The sequence below is a fragment of the Haliotis asinina genome, chromosome 11 (genome assembly GCF_037392515.1).
Source record: "Haliotis asinina isolate JCU_RB_2024 chromosome 11, JCU_Hal_asi_v2, whole genome shotgun sequence".
Taxonomy (NCBI): domain Eukaryota; kingdom Metazoa; phylum Mollusca; class Gastropoda; order Lepetellida; family Haliotidae; genus Haliotis; species Haliotis asinina.
In genome coordinates, this window is record NC_090290.1 from 317,892 (window position 1) to 336,363 (window position 18,472).

At 41.7% G+C, this 18,472-nt stretch overlaps 1 protein-coding gene across 1 annotated transcript; it reads right to left on the reverse strand.

Moving 5' to 3' along the window:
• Positions 1–14,450: 14,450 nt before the first annotated feature.
• On the reverse strand, positions 14,451–16,970 carry LOC137256147 (protein rolling stone-like). Its single transcript, XM_067793851.1, has 3 exons — positions 16,927–16,970; positions 16,169–16,262; positions 14,451–15,885 (listed from the first exon to the last, which is right to left on the reverse strand). Exons 2-3 carry the CDS (start codon positions 16,247–16,249, stop codon positions 15,130–15,132), a joined length of 837 nt encoding a protein of 278 aa, XP_067649952.1. The 5' UTR covers positions 16,250–16,262; positions 16,927–16,970; the 3' UTR covers positions 14,451–15,129.
• Between the last annotated feature and the right edge of the window lie 1,502 nt (positions 16,971–18,472).

The following is an 18,472-nucleotide window of genomic DNA, read 5'->3' on the forward strand; positions in this document are numbered from 1 at the left end:
GTAGAAGATTTAGATGGAGTATTTACTAATTTCTTTGCCTCAAAATAAGAGATGTTATTTGTGTATTTGATTTTTAGAACTTGGCTTTCATATTCAAACTTTGGGCAAGATTTAGACGAAGCCAGATGTTCACCACTGCAGTTGGCGCACTTGATGGTATCAGTGCAATCAGTACTCTCATGAGGTCCACTGCAACGTGAGCATACAGACTGGCCTGTGCAAGATCTTGCACCGTGTCCAAACTTTTGGCATTTGTAACACCGGAGTGGATTTGGTACATAGACTTCCACTCCGATATTACAGTATCCTGCTTTAACAGATTTAGGGAGTACTGTCATACAAAAAGTGAAAAGGTAGGTATTAGTTTTGACCACATTTGAATCCTGTTTCCTGATGAAACGCTTCACAGAAGTAACACCTTGGTCTTTCAACTCGGCCACAATTTCTTCTTCCGACATGTCTGATAAACAATGAGACCTGTCTCTAACAATTCCTCTACAAGTATTCAGTGTCTTATGAACGGAGACAACAACCTGTTTGTTAACAAAATGCTGCAAGCCCAGCAGATTGACAGATTGTTGTCGTCGTATACATTCTACCAAGAGCGAACCATTTCTGAGGCGAGTGACATTCTTTACCTCTCCGCAGACACCCTGGATGCCCTTGGAAACAGCAAAAGGGTTTATATTAAGTGGACTCCCATCATCAGTTGCAATAACCAAAAACCTTGGCCAAGAATCATTCACTGAAAGGGATACCTCCTCATCAGATGACGAAGAAAGATGTCTCCGCTTGTACGTCTTTGATGAACCAGAATGCATATTTTGAGCCATGGTATTAGAATATTATTCGACAGCCCTGCTCCCCACCCGCCATCGAGTGTCAACATGGACGATGCTGCAGCGGAAACCAGACTGCAGCACCAGGGTTACAGGGATGTTATACTCCAGAAATAAGGACATAAATAGCTAAGAAATCTAAAAGATCAAATGCCAGGCTGGTTCGGCCCATGACATAAGTCCTCAGAAACTCAGAACTTAGAGGTCCATACCACCAGATTGACCCATGAGCCACCGCCCTCTGGCATTAGACTCTAGGCAATTAAATGTAACAAAGATTTTTATATTGAAATTGATAATCACAAGAACCAATACCCAATATGTTGAATGTGCAAAAAGTGAGCTATGAACAGGGCTTGGCATGACCAGCCGATTGATAGAACCGGGCCCATTCTACCACCCGTCTAGGTGAAGTCAGGGCCAAAGTAGTGTGTTAGGCAATAGGAACACGGTTCCAGGCCCCTATTGCCCTCAACCACCAGGATCCCCTCCTCCACCGACACAGGGCCGCAACCCACGGCTAACAGGTTGGTGGACCAAATATACCCCCGGGTCCACAACGGGGGTGTTGGCGAGCTCTTGGCATTACCCAGCACCCACCACGAGGAGGTGGCTCGCCACGGGTGCCAAAAGTGTGTGAACTTGGAAGGGGACTATGTAGAAAAATAAATTACAAACGTGGATTTTGTAACTATTTTTCACAGTGAGGCTTAGAACTTTTCAGCCTCATATCAATACAGCAGCGACTCATCGCCAGTCACCATTTAAATTCAAGACAATGTATAGTTCATTCATTAAGGTATCAAACAAAGTTAAACATCGGAGGACGATCACTATAAAAGTCGAGGATCTTCACTGGTCAGTACACAACACCATTGACAGTAAACTGCTTGACTGTAATCGTTCCTCTTCCTATTAACGCCTTGTGACGTGATACTGTTGTCTTATACACTATGGACCAATCTAGACAGTTTATGAGTTTATTGGTTGCTCACTTTCTAATATATATACACCTGGAAATTAATTAAGCGACACCAAAATCAATGTGACATAAAAAATGTTTTACCGGAGAAATTCAAATGATCATTCTCGCATATAAAATATGACCCTTTCTGAATACCATAATGTGAAGGTGAAGGAGTTTTACTGATTTGGTGTTGCACAGAATGCACGTGAATCATGCAATCCTCATCCAGGTGAAAATCTAGTTTTTCTGATTGAACTTGAGAGTGTCACCATCCTGTCATAGAGTGTCAGAATATTGTTTAAAATCATTATGGCTCGTCGTAGGGTGTCAGACAACTTGAGATGGCAAATTATTGGTATGAGGAACGCTGGGTTAAGTTGCAGAGAAATCGGACGTCAAATCAATCGACACCATTCAGTTGTTGCACGATTAGTGCAGAAACATGGAGTAACAAATGACGTTAGAGACAGGCCACGTCCTGGACGACCACGCAAAACCAGTAGACGTGAAGATGCAGCGTTGTTGCGTCTTGTAAGGCGACATCCCTTCGTGAACAGCACTGTCCTTAAAACAGAGTGGTTACGGGGTAGGGCGATATCCACTAGAACCATCAGGAACCGGCTAAAGGCGGCAGGATACAGGGCTAGAAGACCTATCAGACGTCCCACGTTGACTAGGAACCATCGTGCAGCTCGTTTACAATGGTCGATACAACGTCAACGCTGGAATCTTGCGTCCTGGAGAAAAGTCCATTTCTCTGATGAGAGCAGGTTCTTATTGCACGTTGTTGACGGCCGCTTAAGGGTCTGGAGACGTTCAAACATGGCAATGGCAGAACGACACATTGCCGAGACCATTCCATACGGTGGAGGGTCCGTCATGGTGTGGGGTTGCGTCTCCCACGACTGCAAACTTGATCTGGTCACAGTGCAGGGGAATTTAAACGCACTTTGATATCAACGTGAGATCTTACAAACAAGTGTTGTTCCACATTTTGACAATCACGTGTTGGCAGACCGTCCAATTTTCATGGATGACAACGCCAGGCCCCACAGAGCACATGCCGTCGTCGATTTTTTACGTCAAAACGCTGTGGAGACAATCCCGTGGCCAGCCAGAAGTCCTGATCTCAATCCGATTGAGCATATTTGGGATATGCTAGGCCGACGAGTTCGACAACGAGACCCCCCTGTACAAACGGTACGTGAACTGGAACTTGCACTGCATCAGGAATGGGCCAGACTCCCTCAACGTCAGATTCAAAGACTGATACAGGGAATGAGGAGACGACTTGAAGCAGTCGTCCGTGTCCGCGGTGGTTACACAAAATATTGACAATAACTATGCTTTCTGACTCTTAAGACACAATTCAAGGATTGCAACATGGCGTTTGCATCCAGAACCATGCCAAATTCCATGCATGACAATAGTAAATTTCAACATGTTTCTGAGTTATATATATATAGTTATATATATATGTATATATATAAAGAAAGTGATGAGAATACCGGGTGTACAGATGTAGATATATAAGAAGTAGTTTCCGAAATAATAACACAACACGGATTTTCTCCTACATGTTTCAATCGTGTATCTTCAGGGAGAAGTGATTTCAGTTAAACAGACTGTTATGAGGTCACATTTGTCTTGACGTCTCAATACAACTGTATACAAATGTTGTGATGCGGCGTTGCCATGACGTCACATTGACAGTAATACAATAGAAACATAAGAAAAAGAAGTATAATTCCAATACATTGAGTTACTGATTTAACGATGGACACAATTCTTTTATGAAAAAGTTTTCTTTAACTTTACGCAGCATGGCATCAGCAGTATTCATCTTGTAAAAAGGGAATATTTTAAATTTCCTTTCCTGCTGCGCATTTGTCGATGTGAGCGCTCAAGGGGATGCACCTGGATTTGGAGTCCTTAATCTGCTGTTTATGGACGCGCATTCTGTCCCTTAAGCACTCCGTTTGTGCAATGTATTCTTCATGACACCCTTGGCATATAATAACATAAATAATATGTTTTGCGGAGCCGTCCATGTTAGAGCGTACATGAAACATTTGTTTCCTGTTTAAGAATTTAATACATGAGCTTTCAAGTATGTACTCACAAGTTCCACAATTTCCCCGTTTACATTTTGGGACACTGGATTCTGTATGTTTAATACATGAGTCGAATTTGACACGTGTCAATATGTGCTTACGGCTTTGGCGTTTATTTTTTATCATAGTTACATTTGCCATAATTCGATTCATTTTGATATCAGCATTTAAGACTGGAACATTTTGTCTTATGATATGGAAAAGTTCCGGATTCCTGGGGTTGTGTGTTGACACACAGGACAGATTGACAGCGTTATTTATTTGTTTATCACGAACTTTCAACAGTGTCTTTCTGTCTATGTTCATTGCTTTCTTTATTCCATCTTCCACAAGTAGAACTGGGTACCAACAGGACTGTAGGTGTGATTTTAAGTCTTCAAGTCGTATATTCCTTATCGGTATTTGAGACACAATCATGCAGATACGTCTTGCTAAATTATATGCTTCTCTTTATATGATTAGGATGGCAAGATGAAAAATGTAGATATAGTTTAGTGTCTCTAGGTTTATAATATGTATTTGTTTCTATGTAACGTCCACATAGTTTTACCATGGTGTCCAAAAATGGAATTTGAGAGGAATTTGAGTCCATGGTAAAATGTAAATGTTTGTTCAAGTTATTTAGGATGTTATGAAACAAAGTTAACTTTTCATCTCCAAAGGGCCACAACATGAAGCAGTCGTCAAGGAAACGTCGCCAATTTGTTCTGAAGTATTCAGCGACTTCAGGTCCTAACTGTTCCAAATGTCCTAAAACTAACGTAACACACGTGGGTGCCATTTTAGTTCCCATTGCTGTACCCTTTATTTGCCTATACTGTTCTCCATCAAAATTAAATGTATTATTATTCAATATCAATTTAACTTTAATTCAATTTCACTTACATGTCGCAATATTCCCCCTCTTTAGACATGAAAGTGTGCTTAACTCTACCTACCGCCATACCCCGTGTCTATCTAACTCCCCTTTAGTAATACAAATGCTGGCGTGATATATTTAACTTGTTTGTAAACACTTCAACCATCAAATACTGACGTGATATATTTAACTTGTTTGTAAACACTTCAACCATCAAATACTGACGTGATATATTTAACTTGTTTGTATACATTTCATGTATTCATATTATTGTCAGTCCTTGCCATGTGTTTCTGTTTTATATATTCCATGCATTGATATTATTGTCAATCCAGATGCCATGTATGTCTGTTTATCAATTGTATCCAATTCAGTAACACACAACACCACTGACAGTAAACTGCTTGACAGTAATCTGCTTGACAGTAATCGTACCTCTTCCTATAATATATACATATGGAAATTAATTAAGCAACACCAAATTCAAAGACACATAAAAACTTAACAAAGTATAACGAAGTAATTTTGATGATTGATTATTCAATTTTGATGTATTGACATACAGCATGAGCTTTTCATGGGTTGATATGACGCGCGTGAAGCTTGCACAGCGCACGTGCATTGCTTTAACCTCAACTTTCGAAAAATGCACTTTTTCCCTGGGGTGTTTACAAGCGCAGGTTGTCGATTGCATTCGGTTTTTCATTCATTTCAATGTCATGGCACGTAGGAAATTATCAGAGGCCACTCGTTGGCAAATAATCGGCATGAGGAATGCTGGTATGTCTCTAAGACAAATCGGGACTCAAATCGGACGACATCATTCCATAATTTCAAAACTTTTGAAAAAATACCGGGCCACTAATGAAGTTAAAGACCTGCCTAGACCAGGAAGACCCAGGAAGACCACAGTCCGGGAGGACAGAGCTTTACTGAGACTTGTACGGCGCAGGTCCTTCCACTCGAGCTCTCGGTTGAGACAGGAGTGGCTTCCAGGGAGACCCATCTCGAACAGGACTGTTCGGAATCGTCTGAAAGCTGCAGGATACCGGGCAAGGAGGCCAATCAAGCGACCCAGACTGTCTCCAGCCCATAAGGCAGCCCGACTGGCCTGGTGTAATGACCGTTTGCACTGGAACATTGCCTCTTGGAGGAAGGTCCATTTCTCAGATGAGAGCCGGTTCTTGCTGCACATGGTGGACGGTCGTACTCGGGTCTGGAGGCAGAGGAACACAGCAATGGCTCCACGGAACATCCAGGAGACTGTGGCCTTTGGGGGAGGTTCCGTTATGGTATGGGGGTGCATTTCCATGAACTGCAAGTTGGATATCATTACCATCCGTGGCAACCTTAACGGTGTTCGTTACCAACAGGAGGTTCTTGACAGGGCTGTGGTACCTCATTTTGAGAACCATCCTCTGGCAACGAGACCCATATTTATGGACGACAATGCTAGACCTCACAGGGCGCATGCTGTAAATGATTTTTTGCGGCAAAATGCAATTGACAGAATTCCATGGCCTGCCATGAGCCCTGACCTCAACCCCATTGAACATTTGTGGGACTTTATTGGCCGTCGTGTGAGGCAGAGAGACCCACCAGTCCATAATCTCAACGAATTGACGGCTGCCCTGCATGAGGAGTGGAACAGGATCCCCCAGAATCAGATCCGGAGACTCATCCAAGGAATGAGGAGGCGTCTGGAATCGGTGGTGCGTGCGCAGGGAGGACACACTAGATATTGATGAAAGTCGGTGTGCAGACTCTCAGATGACTGTTCTTTCTTTCCATGTGACATTTGTGTTAATACACCTGACAACAACGTCTGTGGATGAATAGTAAATTGTGTCCATTTTTTCATGAATTTAAGACAGTTTTAAGAATTTGGATTTCGTTGCAATAAAGCAAAGTCTTGATACTTTTTCCCTTTAAGTTGTTTGTCAGAGATCGTCTGTTGAATAAAAAAGTGTCAAACTATATCAACCCGGCATATTTTGATTGTCAGAACACTTCAAAGTTGCTCCAATAGAAAAAATTGGGGTGTTGCTTGATTAATTTCCAGGTGTATATATAAGTGTGTCTCTGAGTCTTGTACGACCCACATTCAACGGCGAAGGTTTAGGTATAATCAAGTTCCCAAACTGGGGCCAAAAGCTTGATTATAGTATCTCACATGTAAACTGACACAACTCGCTATATAATTAACCTAGTTTTGCACTTCTCATTTACACAAAGGCTTAGGTTTTCAATTGTGAAAATGTTTTGCCAATACTGTTCAAGTCTGTGGTTGAATAAGCATGTCTTCATACCGCCGGACGGATAGACGGAGATTCTTGGTGTAACTATACACTCCCTAACAATATGTAGCCAAGTAAAAATTATGGGATTTCCAAAAACAAAACAAATGCGTTTAACATATATCAATATCCGCTGAGAAAGCTAATATTCCGAGAGCAGAGCCTCACTTTTGACAACAATGAAACTATCAATGGTCACTCGTCTCGCCAATGCATCATCTAATATGAATTCAGAGAGCCTACCGTGACAGGCGACACGCTGGAAAGAGGACCTGGTGTGACAAAACAGTTAACACCACCATTACGTGACAACGTTAATGTTGTTGAGGACAATCTGAGGACAATCTGAAGACACCAGGACACCACAGCAAAGTAAGGTCAAGGATACACTGCGCCAAACGTCCTGGCGCTACCAGCTGGATGTGATCATGTTCTACCGTTACCAGCAGAATGTGATCATGTTCTACCGTTACCATGTGGATGTCATCCCGTTGTACCGTTCGTTACAAGCTGTATGTCATCCTGTTCTAGCATTACCAGCTGGATGTCACCCTGTTCTAGCATTACAAGCTAGATGTCACCCTGTTCTAGCATTTACCAACTGGGTGTCATCCTTTTGTACCGTTGATCATGTTGTAAAGTTACTAGCTGGATGTGATTCTGTTGTACCGTTATCAGTTTGATTAGATCCTGTTCTAGCATTACCGGCTGGATGTCATCCTGTCCTAGCATTTCCAGTTGGATTTGATCCTGTACTATTGCTTGGCAAGTATTAGATGAACAAATGACCCCAATTTGCACATATAAGGGAACCTCATCCAGAACATTCCATTGGAAACGAGGGAAGCAGGTTGTCGTCTAAAACTTCCTTGTGCGAATCGTGTCGTGATGGTGTCTTGCTGAACCAAATCGCTCTACGAGACACGTGTTTAACAGTTGCGGTATTGATTTCATGCCGTAGTCAGCATGTACTGCACGTGCTTAATCGCCAATCTACCTGTGGCAAACCAAGTGTATTCGTCCAGATTGCTTGTCCCGCCTGCTTGTCACAAACGCGTTCACTGCGCGGGCTCATCTAATACTTGTCAAGCAGTAGTGCTTACCGCCTGTACATGACCCTGTTCTAGGTTACCAGCTACATTTGGTCCTGTTCTAGCGTTACCAGCTAGATTTGATCTTGTTCTTGGTTCACGGCTATATGTGATCCTGTTTAAGGTTACCAGCTAGATTTGATCTTGTTCTACGTTACCAGCTGTATTTGATCCTGTTCTAGGTTATCAGCTAGATTTGATCCTGTTCTAGCGTTATCAGCTAGAGTTGATACTGTTCTAGGTTACCAACTGCATTTGGCCCTATTCTAGGTTTCCAGCTAGGTTTGATCCTGTTCCAGGTTACCAACTAGATTTGATCCTGTTTTAGGTTACCATCTGCATTTGATCCTGTTCTGTGTTTCAGGCCAGATTTGATCCTGTTCTAGCGTTACCAGCTAGATTTGATCCTGTTCTAGCGTGGCCAGCTAGACTTGATCCTGTTCTAGGTTATCAGCTAGGTTTAATCCTGTTCTAGCATTACCAGCTGTATTTGATCCTGTTCGACCGCCTGAAATGGCGCTACGTACAGCAACCACTAAATATTTCCATGCAGCCTCTCGTATGACCATCACAAATTGTGCGATATACAACAACACTGCTACACATTCTCATCCACACTCTTACACGACCGGCAGAGTTGGAACTGTATACAGGAAATACCGCTAAACATTGTTATGCAGACTCTTCCACCACCATCAGAGTTGGAACTGTATACAGGAAATACCGCTAAACATTGTTATGCAGACTCTTCCACTACCACCAGAGTTGGAACTGTATACAGGAAATACCGCTAAACATTGTTATGCAGACTCTTTCACTACCACCAGAGTTGGAACTGTATACAGGAAATACCGCTAAACATTGTTATGCAGACTCTTCCACTACCATCAGAGTTGGAACTGTATACAGGAAATACCGCTAAACATTGTTATGCAGACTCTTCCACTACCATCAGAGTTGGAACTGTATACAGGAAATACCGCTAAACATTGTTATGCAGACTCTTCCACTACCACCAGAGTTGGAACTGTATCCAGGAAATACCGCTAAACATTGTTATGCAGACTCTTTCACTACCACCAGAGTTGGAACTGTATACAGGAAATACCGCTAAACATTGTTATGCAGACTCTTCCACTACCATCAGAGTTGGAACTGTATACAGGAAATACCGCTAAACATTGTTATGCAGACTCTTCCACTACCACCAGAGTTGGAACTGTATACAGGAAATACCGCTAAACATTGTTATGCAGACTCTTCCACTACCATCAGAGTTGGAACTGTATACAGGAAATACCGCTAAACATTGTTATGCAGACTCTTCCACTACCATCAGAGTTGGAACTGTATACAGGAAATGCCGCTAAACATTGTTATGCAGACTCTTCCACTACCACCAGAGTTGGAACTGTATCCAGGAAATACCGCTAAACATTGTTATGCAGACTCTTCCACTACCACCAGAGTTGGAACTGTATACAGGAAATACCGCTAAACATTGTTATGCAGACTCTTCCACTACCATCAGAGTTGGAACTGTATACAGGAAATACCGCTAAACATTGTTATGCAGACTCTTCCACTACCATCAGAGTTGGAACTGTATACAGGAAATGCCGCTAAACATTGTTATGCAGACTCTTCCACTACCATCAGAGTTGGAACTGTATACAGGAAATGCCGCTAAACATTGTTATGCAGACTCTTCCACTACCATCAGAGTTGGAACTGTATACAGGAAATGCCGCTAAACATTGTTATGCAGACTCTTCCACTACCATCAGAGTTGGAACTGTATACAGGAAATGCCGCTAAACATTGTTATGCAGACTCTTCCACTACCATCAGAGTTGGAACTGTATACAGGAAATGCCGCTAAACATTGTTATGCAGACTCTTCCACTACCATCAGAGTTGGAACTGTATACAGGAAATGCCGCTAAACATTGTTATGCAGACTCTTCCACTACCATCAGAGTTGGAACTGTATACAGGAAATGCCGCTAAACATTGTTATGCAGACTCTTCCACTACCATCAGAGTTGGAACTGTATACAGGAAATGCCGCTAAACATTGTTATGCAGACTCTTCCACTACCATCAGAGTTGGAACTGTATACAGGAAATGCCGCTAAACATTGTTATGCAGACTCTTCCACTACCATCAGAGTTGGAACTGTATACAGGAAATGCCGCTAAACATTGTTATGCAGACTCTTCCACTACCATCAGAGTTGGAACTGTATACAGGAAATACCGCTAAACATTGTTATGCAGACTCTTCCACTACCATCAGAGTTGGAACTGTATACAGGAAATACCGCTAAACATTGTTATGCAGACTCTTCCACTACCATCAGAGTTGGAACTGTATACAGGAAATACCGCTAAACATTGTTATGCAGACTCTTCCACTACCATCAGAGTTGGAACTGTATACAGGAAATACCGCTAAACATTGTTATGCAGACTCTTCCACTACCACCAGCGTTGGAACTGTATACAGGAAATACCGCTAAACATTGTTATGCAGACTCTTCCACTACCATCAGAGTTGGAACTGTATACAGGAAATACCGCTAAACATTGTTATGCAGACTCTTCCACTACCATCAGAGTTGGAACTGTATACAGGAAATACCGCTAAACATTGTTATGCAGACTCTTCCACTACCACCAGAGTTGGAACTGTATACAGGAAATACCGCTAAACATTGTTATGCAGACTCTTCCACTACCATCAGAGTTGGAACTGTATACAGGAAATACCGCTAAACATTGTTATGCAGACTCTTCCACTACCACCAGAGTTGGAACTGTATACAGGAAATACCGCTAAACATTGTTATGCAGACTCTTCCACTACCATCAGAGTTGGAACTGTATACAGGAAATACCGCTAAACATTGTTATGCAGACTCTTCCACTACCATCAGAGTTGGAACTGTATACAGGAAATGCCGCTAAACATTGTTATGCAGACTCTTCCACTACCATCAGAGTTGGAACTGTATACAGGAAATGCCGCTAAACATTGTTATGCAGACTCTTCCACTACCACCAGAGTTGGAACTGTATACAGGAAATACCGCTAAACATTGTTATGCAGACTCTTCCACTACCACCAGAGTTGGAACTGTATACAGGAAATACCGCTAAACATTGTTATGCAGACTCTTCCACTACCATCAGAGTTGGAACTGTATACAGGAAATACCGCTAAACATTGTTATGCAGACTCTTCCACTACCATCAGAGTTGGAACTGTATACAGGAAATACCGCTAAACATTGTTATGCAGACTCTTCCACTACCATCAGAGTTGGAACTGTATACAGGAAATGCCGCTAAACATTGTTATGCAGACTCTTCCACTACCATCAGAGTTGGAACTGTATACAGGAAATGCCGCTAAACATTGTTATGCAGACTCTTCCACTACCATCAGAGTTGGAACTGTATACAGGAAATGCCGCTAAACATTGTTATGCAGACTCTTCCACTACCATCAGAGTTGGAACTGTATACAGGAAATGCCGCTAAACATTGTTATGCAGACTCTTCCACTACCATCAGAGTTGGAACTGTATATAGGAAATGCCGCTAAACATTGTTATGCAGACTCTTCCCCTACCATCAGAGTTGGAACTGTATACAGGAAATACCGCTAAACATTGTTATGCAGACTCTTCCACTACCATCAGAGTTGGAACTGTATACAGGAAATACCGCTAAACATTGTTTTGCAGACTCTTCCACTACCATCAGAGTTGGAACTGTATACAGGAAATACCGCTAAACATTGTTATGCAGACTCTTCCACTACCATCAGAGTTGGAACTGTATACAGGAAATGCCGCTAAACATTGTTATGCAGACTCTTCCACTACCACCAGAGTTGGAACTGTATACAGGAAATGCCGCTAAACATTGTTATGCAGACTCTTCCACTACCATCAGAGTTGGAACTGTATACAGGAAATACCGCTAAACATTGTTATGCAGACTCTTCCACTACCATCAGAGTTGGAACTGTATACAGGAAATACCGCTAAACATTGTTATGCAGACTCTTCCACTACCACCAGAGTTGGAACTGTATACAGGAAATACCGCTAAACATTGTTATGCAGACTCTTCCACTACCATCAGAGTTGGAACTGTATACAGGAAATACCGCTAAACATTGTTATGCAGACTCTTCCACTACCATCAGAGTTGGAACTGTATACAGGAAATACCGCTAAACATTGTTATGCAGACTCTTCCACTACCATCAGAGTTGGAACTGTATACAGGAAATACCGCTAAACATTGTTATGCAGACTCTTCCACTACCACCAGAGTTGGAACTGTATACAGGAAATACCGCTAAACATTGTTATGCAGACTCTTCCACTACCACCAGAGTTGGAACTGTATACAGGAAATACCGCTAAACATTGTTATGCAGACTCTTCCACTACCACCAGAGTTGGAACTGTATACAGGAAATACCGCTAAACATTGTTATGCAGACTCTTCCACTGCCATCAGAGTTGGAACTGTATACAGGAAATACCGCTAAACATTGTTATGCAGACTCTTCCACTACCACCAGAGTTGGAACTGTATACAGGAAATACCGCTAAACATTGTTATGCAGACTCTTCCACTACCATCAGAGTTGGAACTGTATACAGGAAATACCGCTAAACATTGTTATGCAGACTCTTCCACTACCACCAGAGTTGGAACTGTATACAGGAAATACCGCTAAACATTGTTATGCAGACTCTTCCACTACCATCAGAGTTGGAACTGTATACAGGAAATACCGCTAAACATTGTTATGCAGACTCTTCCACTACCACCAGAGTTGGAACTGTATACAGGAAATACCGCTAAACATTGTTATGCAGACTCTTCCACTACCATCAGAGTTGGAACTGTATACAGGAAATACCGCTAAACATTGTTATGCAGACTCTTCCACTACCACCAGAGTTGGAACTGTATACAGGAAATACCGCTAAACATTGTTATGCAGACTCTTCCACTACCATCAGAGTTGGAACTGTATACAGGAAATACCGCTAAACATTGTTATGCAGACTCTTCCACTACCACCAGAGTTGGAACTGTATACAGGAAATACCGCTAAACATTGTTATGCAGACTCTTCCACTACCACCAGAGTTGGAACTGTATACAGGAAATACCGCTAAACATTGTTATGCAGACTCTTCCACTACCACCAGAGTTGGAACTGTATACAGGAAATACCGCTAAACATTGTTATGCAGACTCTTCCACTACCACCAGAGTTGGAACTGTATACAGGAAATACCGCTAAACATTGTTATGCAGACTCTTCCACTACCACCAGAGTTGAAACTGTATACAGGAAATACCGCTAAACATTGTTATGCAGACTCTTCCACTACCATCAGAGTTGGAACTGTATACAGGAAATACCGCTAAACATTGTTATGCAGACTCTTCCACTACCACCAGAGTTGGAACTGTATACAGGAAATACCGCTAAACATTGTTATGCAGACTCTTCCACTACCACCAGAGTTAACGCTGTGAATCATCATCAGCATGCAGTCCAAATCCTGTCTCAGAATTAGATCCTAATTACGAGGCGGTAACTGAATTGGGTATATCCTTGGACGCCGGCCGGAGCCAAACAATTTGGTCAGTTTCCTAGTTATTCTACTCTTCTTTTCAATTCTATTCTTCTTCTTAGAGGCAACAACCAAATACGGACGCCCGCCGCAGCAAGCCAAGTGGGGCTGCCCAAAGTTTGGCAACGTCTAGGCGTGAGTTAGTGAGTGAGTGTTGTTTTACGGAGCCCTTTGGTAATATTGCAGCAATATGACGGCGGGGAACACCTGAAATGGACTTTACTGGATCGACGTGGGGAATCACACCCTTATCTGATCTTTCATAAACGAATTCATGAATCACTTAGCTAACTCATCGTCCTACCTTGAAGCATAGACAATTTTTCCTTGAGGTCCAGGATTCGATTTGAAAACACGCCACTGTTACAATCTGCAAAGTGAACTGTTTCGCACTTTTCCCACCCATTAAATGGGAACATTAGGAAACGTACCCATCCAGATATTCGAGTGAAGACTTTATTTAATGATTCATAAACACTAATAACTTGTTTCTCTGGATTTCAAACAACATCATACAGCTGTAATACTGAAACAAACTGATATCGGCTCATGATATAGTCACAGTTGTACAGTCAACAGAGATTTCTTTTAATGTGAAAAGGGTTTTGTCGCTTCTATTTATTCATCTTAATTGTATCTATGATATGATATGATATGATATGGGATATTGTCATCTACAGTTCAGAATCGAACTGATTGTACGATGTCATATAGAGTTACGGACATGCATCATACATGGTCATATAACGTTACGGACATGCATCATACATGGCCATATAGAGTTACGGACATGCATCATACATGGTCATATAGAGTGACGGACATGCATCGTACATGGTGATATAGAGTGACCTACATTCATCATACATGGTCATATAGAGTTACGGACATGCATCATACATGGTCATATAGAGTGACGGACATGCATCGTACATGGTGATATAGAGGTATGGACATGCTTCATAAATGGTCATATAGCGTTACGGACATGCATCATACATGGTCATATAGCGTTACGGACATGCACCCTACATGGTCATATAGCGTTACGGACATGCATCATACATGGCCATATAGAGTTACGGACATGCATCGTACATGGTCATATAGAGTTACGGACATGCGTCATGCATGGCCATATAGAGTTACGGACATGAATCATACATGTTTATAGCCAAACAAACACCGATAACAACAAACCCAAACCCTTGATCCATAAGAATGAAAAGTGAATTTTGTAAGACACAAGAAGACATACAGTTGCACTTGATATCAAGCAAAGGAGTATCAGTTGCCCCGCACCAGCCTGTAGTAAATGGCCAATCTGCCCCTATAAATACCATACGAAATACAGTGCAAGACCACAGCCCAGAAGCTTGTGACAAAGATCACTCCAAACGGCAATGTGGGGTGGTTCCAGTCTAATACTGCCTTATAGATCACATGTTTGTGGTCTGCCATCCAATACACAATACTGAAGAGGTAATACAGAAGCCCGAACACTACAGGAAAGGGAAAATGAAGTAGACGTACTGGGATTGCAGAAACCATTTGATCAATAAGGACGACAACTGAATTCAGAGCATGCACGAACAACTCTCGAGGTTGGATCGCTGTCTTCTCCGTGGCAATAAAAAGGTAAAACCCGCATGTAACTGCTGGGCATGCTGTGTTAACAACAGTGTACATAATCCACAGAAATATCAGATGCAGCGGTAGCTCGTTCTCTTGTTGGTTTCGAACAATTAGCTCAGTCCCTTCTGCCGGGTGTGAGTTCTCCTTTGGTGCCTGGAAGGGACGATGATGTTCCTCATGAGATGGTCTGCTGAGGAAGTTGTGGCATGTGCTAGCCCAGACGTGGTGCACCACAACGACGGCGTGGGCGACATGGTACGTCGTGAGAAGTGTGTACGTCCAGTATGTGCTGAAGGCTGGCCAGGGAATGGGCGAATGGTACGTCAGGGTGTTGTACCATAACGTAGTTGTCAGATAGGAAGTAATCAGAATCCTGTAGATTACTATAACTATTGGAGGTACACGCCACTGAAATGAGAAACATTCAAGGAAATGACTTGATAGCTGGGACTGGATTGTTTCAAATGCACAAGCAGGTGCTTGTTCGTGTGTGTTAGGTAATGCATACCTTAAAGTTAAACGTTATTGTGAGAAAATTGGCAAATACCTAAATTGTTGTAATAAGTTTGCAGCACAGATGGATTCATTAGTGCATGACCCGATAGATCTGGTTTTCAATTTGGCATTGATTTCTTCATTACAAGGTATTTTCATTTGTCGCCTTTATTTGCACGAATGGTTCTGTACACACCTGCCAGATGTAGAACCTTTCACGGGAAACTCCACTGAAACCAAAGTTCCTCCACTGACACTCTCTCTTCCTGTCACTCATGCTTCCATCCAATCTGGAGGAACATCATGCATTAGTGTCATAACGGGTTAGGTTAGAATTTCTTCTGGAGGAACATCATAGACTAGTGTCATGACGGGTTAGGGTTAGACTTGTTCTGGAGGAACATCATACATTAGTGTCGTGGCGGATTAGGGATGGACTTTGTTCTGGAGGAACATCATGCATTAGTGTCACAGTGGGTGAGGGATGGACTTTGTTCTGGAGGAACATCATGCATTAGTGTAACAGTGGGTTAGGGATGGAATTTGTGCTCGAAGAATATCATGCATGAGTGCAATAACGAGAATGCCATTGACACTGATAGGGAATGTTGTTTCACGCTGATTTTGACGATATTGCAACAACACGAAAACTACTGACATCAGACACTGGCATGACACATTTTACAGAACGTTCTCGCCATATCAAGGCTAAGATACTTCGACATCAACACCTTGGTGTTTACCGTTTCTATGGAACTAAGAAGACCCATCTTTGAAATACTGATCAAGCAGCGCCAATGTTTATGTTATCTACTCATAGCATGTTTGCAGGAAGGAGTCGAAACACAGGTGCTTAACATGATTCCACATACACACATGGGATACATAGATTCTGTTGTGTGCTGCGTTATGTGTTAGCGTTAAATAAAAAGAAGCGTCTTACAAAATTCTTACATTCGTTCAACCCTCGTGTGACTGAATATTTTTTTACGTCGATTCTCGACAGACTCGCTGCAATGAAAAACGAAAGTACTTCACACAGTGTACCCATGTCGGTCACCAAAATACATATTCTTGAAAAATGAGTGAGTGAGTGAGTTAATATTTTACGTCACATCGGCAATATCTCAGCCATATCGTGACGAGAACAACTAATATCAAAATCAATTATATGTCTACTATAAAACCTGTCAACGAAGGACAGTAAAACAACTAGAATATCACAAATGGAATTAAAACTAGCATGGAAAGTTAAAAACAACATCACCGTTTGGACAATACACTATAAAATCAGGCTATAGATCGCCAACAACCGAAGGTAGATCACCACACTAGGGACCATGGGGACTTACAGTACCTTTGCTACCTACATGGACCCTAGTTGGATTTACACCATCCCTTCAGCTGCTGGCGAGTGTACAATATGCTAGCCAAAATTAAAACAACAGGAATACTACGATTAAAAACCCTGGTAGAATTAAATGTACTATCAATGTTTTTGGACTTACGTACCCTCTCAGGAGGACAATAATTTTACAATACTTCAACCCCCTTTGAGGGTACAGCCACTAACAATTCTAGTTACGAATCCAAACTACCAGTTATTAAAATACATCTTTTTACAGAAACATATTGCTCAAAATTCAATAAAAAAATCAATTTCTTTTAAAAAACCAAGAATTAAATGAAAACTAACGCTGCTAAAAGATCCTTAATTGTTTTAACTGTAAAATACATATCCCTTGTGATGGACAATTCAACACAGTCAAGCAGGATATGCTTGACTGTGACTCTCTCATCACAAGGGATACAAAATGGAGGATCCTCACCTTTCAACAGGTACGCATGAGTATATCTAGTGTGGCCAATACGACATCATCGTAGAATAACCTCTTCAAATCTCGACTGACAACCCAAGTGGGTATAACCAATGTAAGGTTTTATCTCATGTAATTTATTTATACCTATTTCGGTGTCCCACTTCTTCTGCATCAGGTCACGGATATAACACCTAATGGTGGCTTTGTAATCACTGTAAGGAATAGGCAGTGGTGTCACAGATTTGTTGAGGGCTGCTTTAGCCACAAGGTAAGTCAATGTGTTACCAGAGATCCCTGCATGGCTGGGTAACCAACAGAAGACGATGTCGTATTGGCCAGTAGCAAGATCATTATACAATTCAATAATTTCAATTAAAAGTGGATGTTTACAAGAAATATTTTTAACAGCCTGAAGGCAAGAAAGAGAGTCGGAATATATTATATACTGTTTACGTTTCGGGTGTCTTTGAATATATTTAAGGGCTGTTAATAAGGCGTTAGCTTCAGCTGTAAAAATAGAACTATTGTCTGGTAATCTAGAAGATATTGTTCTGGATCCAATGACAGTAGCACAAGCAACTGCGCCACCGTCCGTGGATCCATCTGTAAATAAGGATTTATAATTGTTATATATGTTTCAATTGATTATATTCTTGTTTATACTGTAATTCACTGGTGTC

Excerpts from the sequence above, each read along its gene's own strand:
- LOC137256147 (XM_067793851.1), bottom strand. The coding sequence starts at position 16,249 with ATGAGTGACAGGAAGAGAGAGTGTCAGTGGAGGAACTTTGGTTTCAGT. Across the intron at positions 15,886-16,168 it reads AAAGGTTCTACATCTGGCAG|TGGCGTGTACCTCCAATAGT; the intron begins GTGTGTACAGAA and ends TTCTCATTTCAG.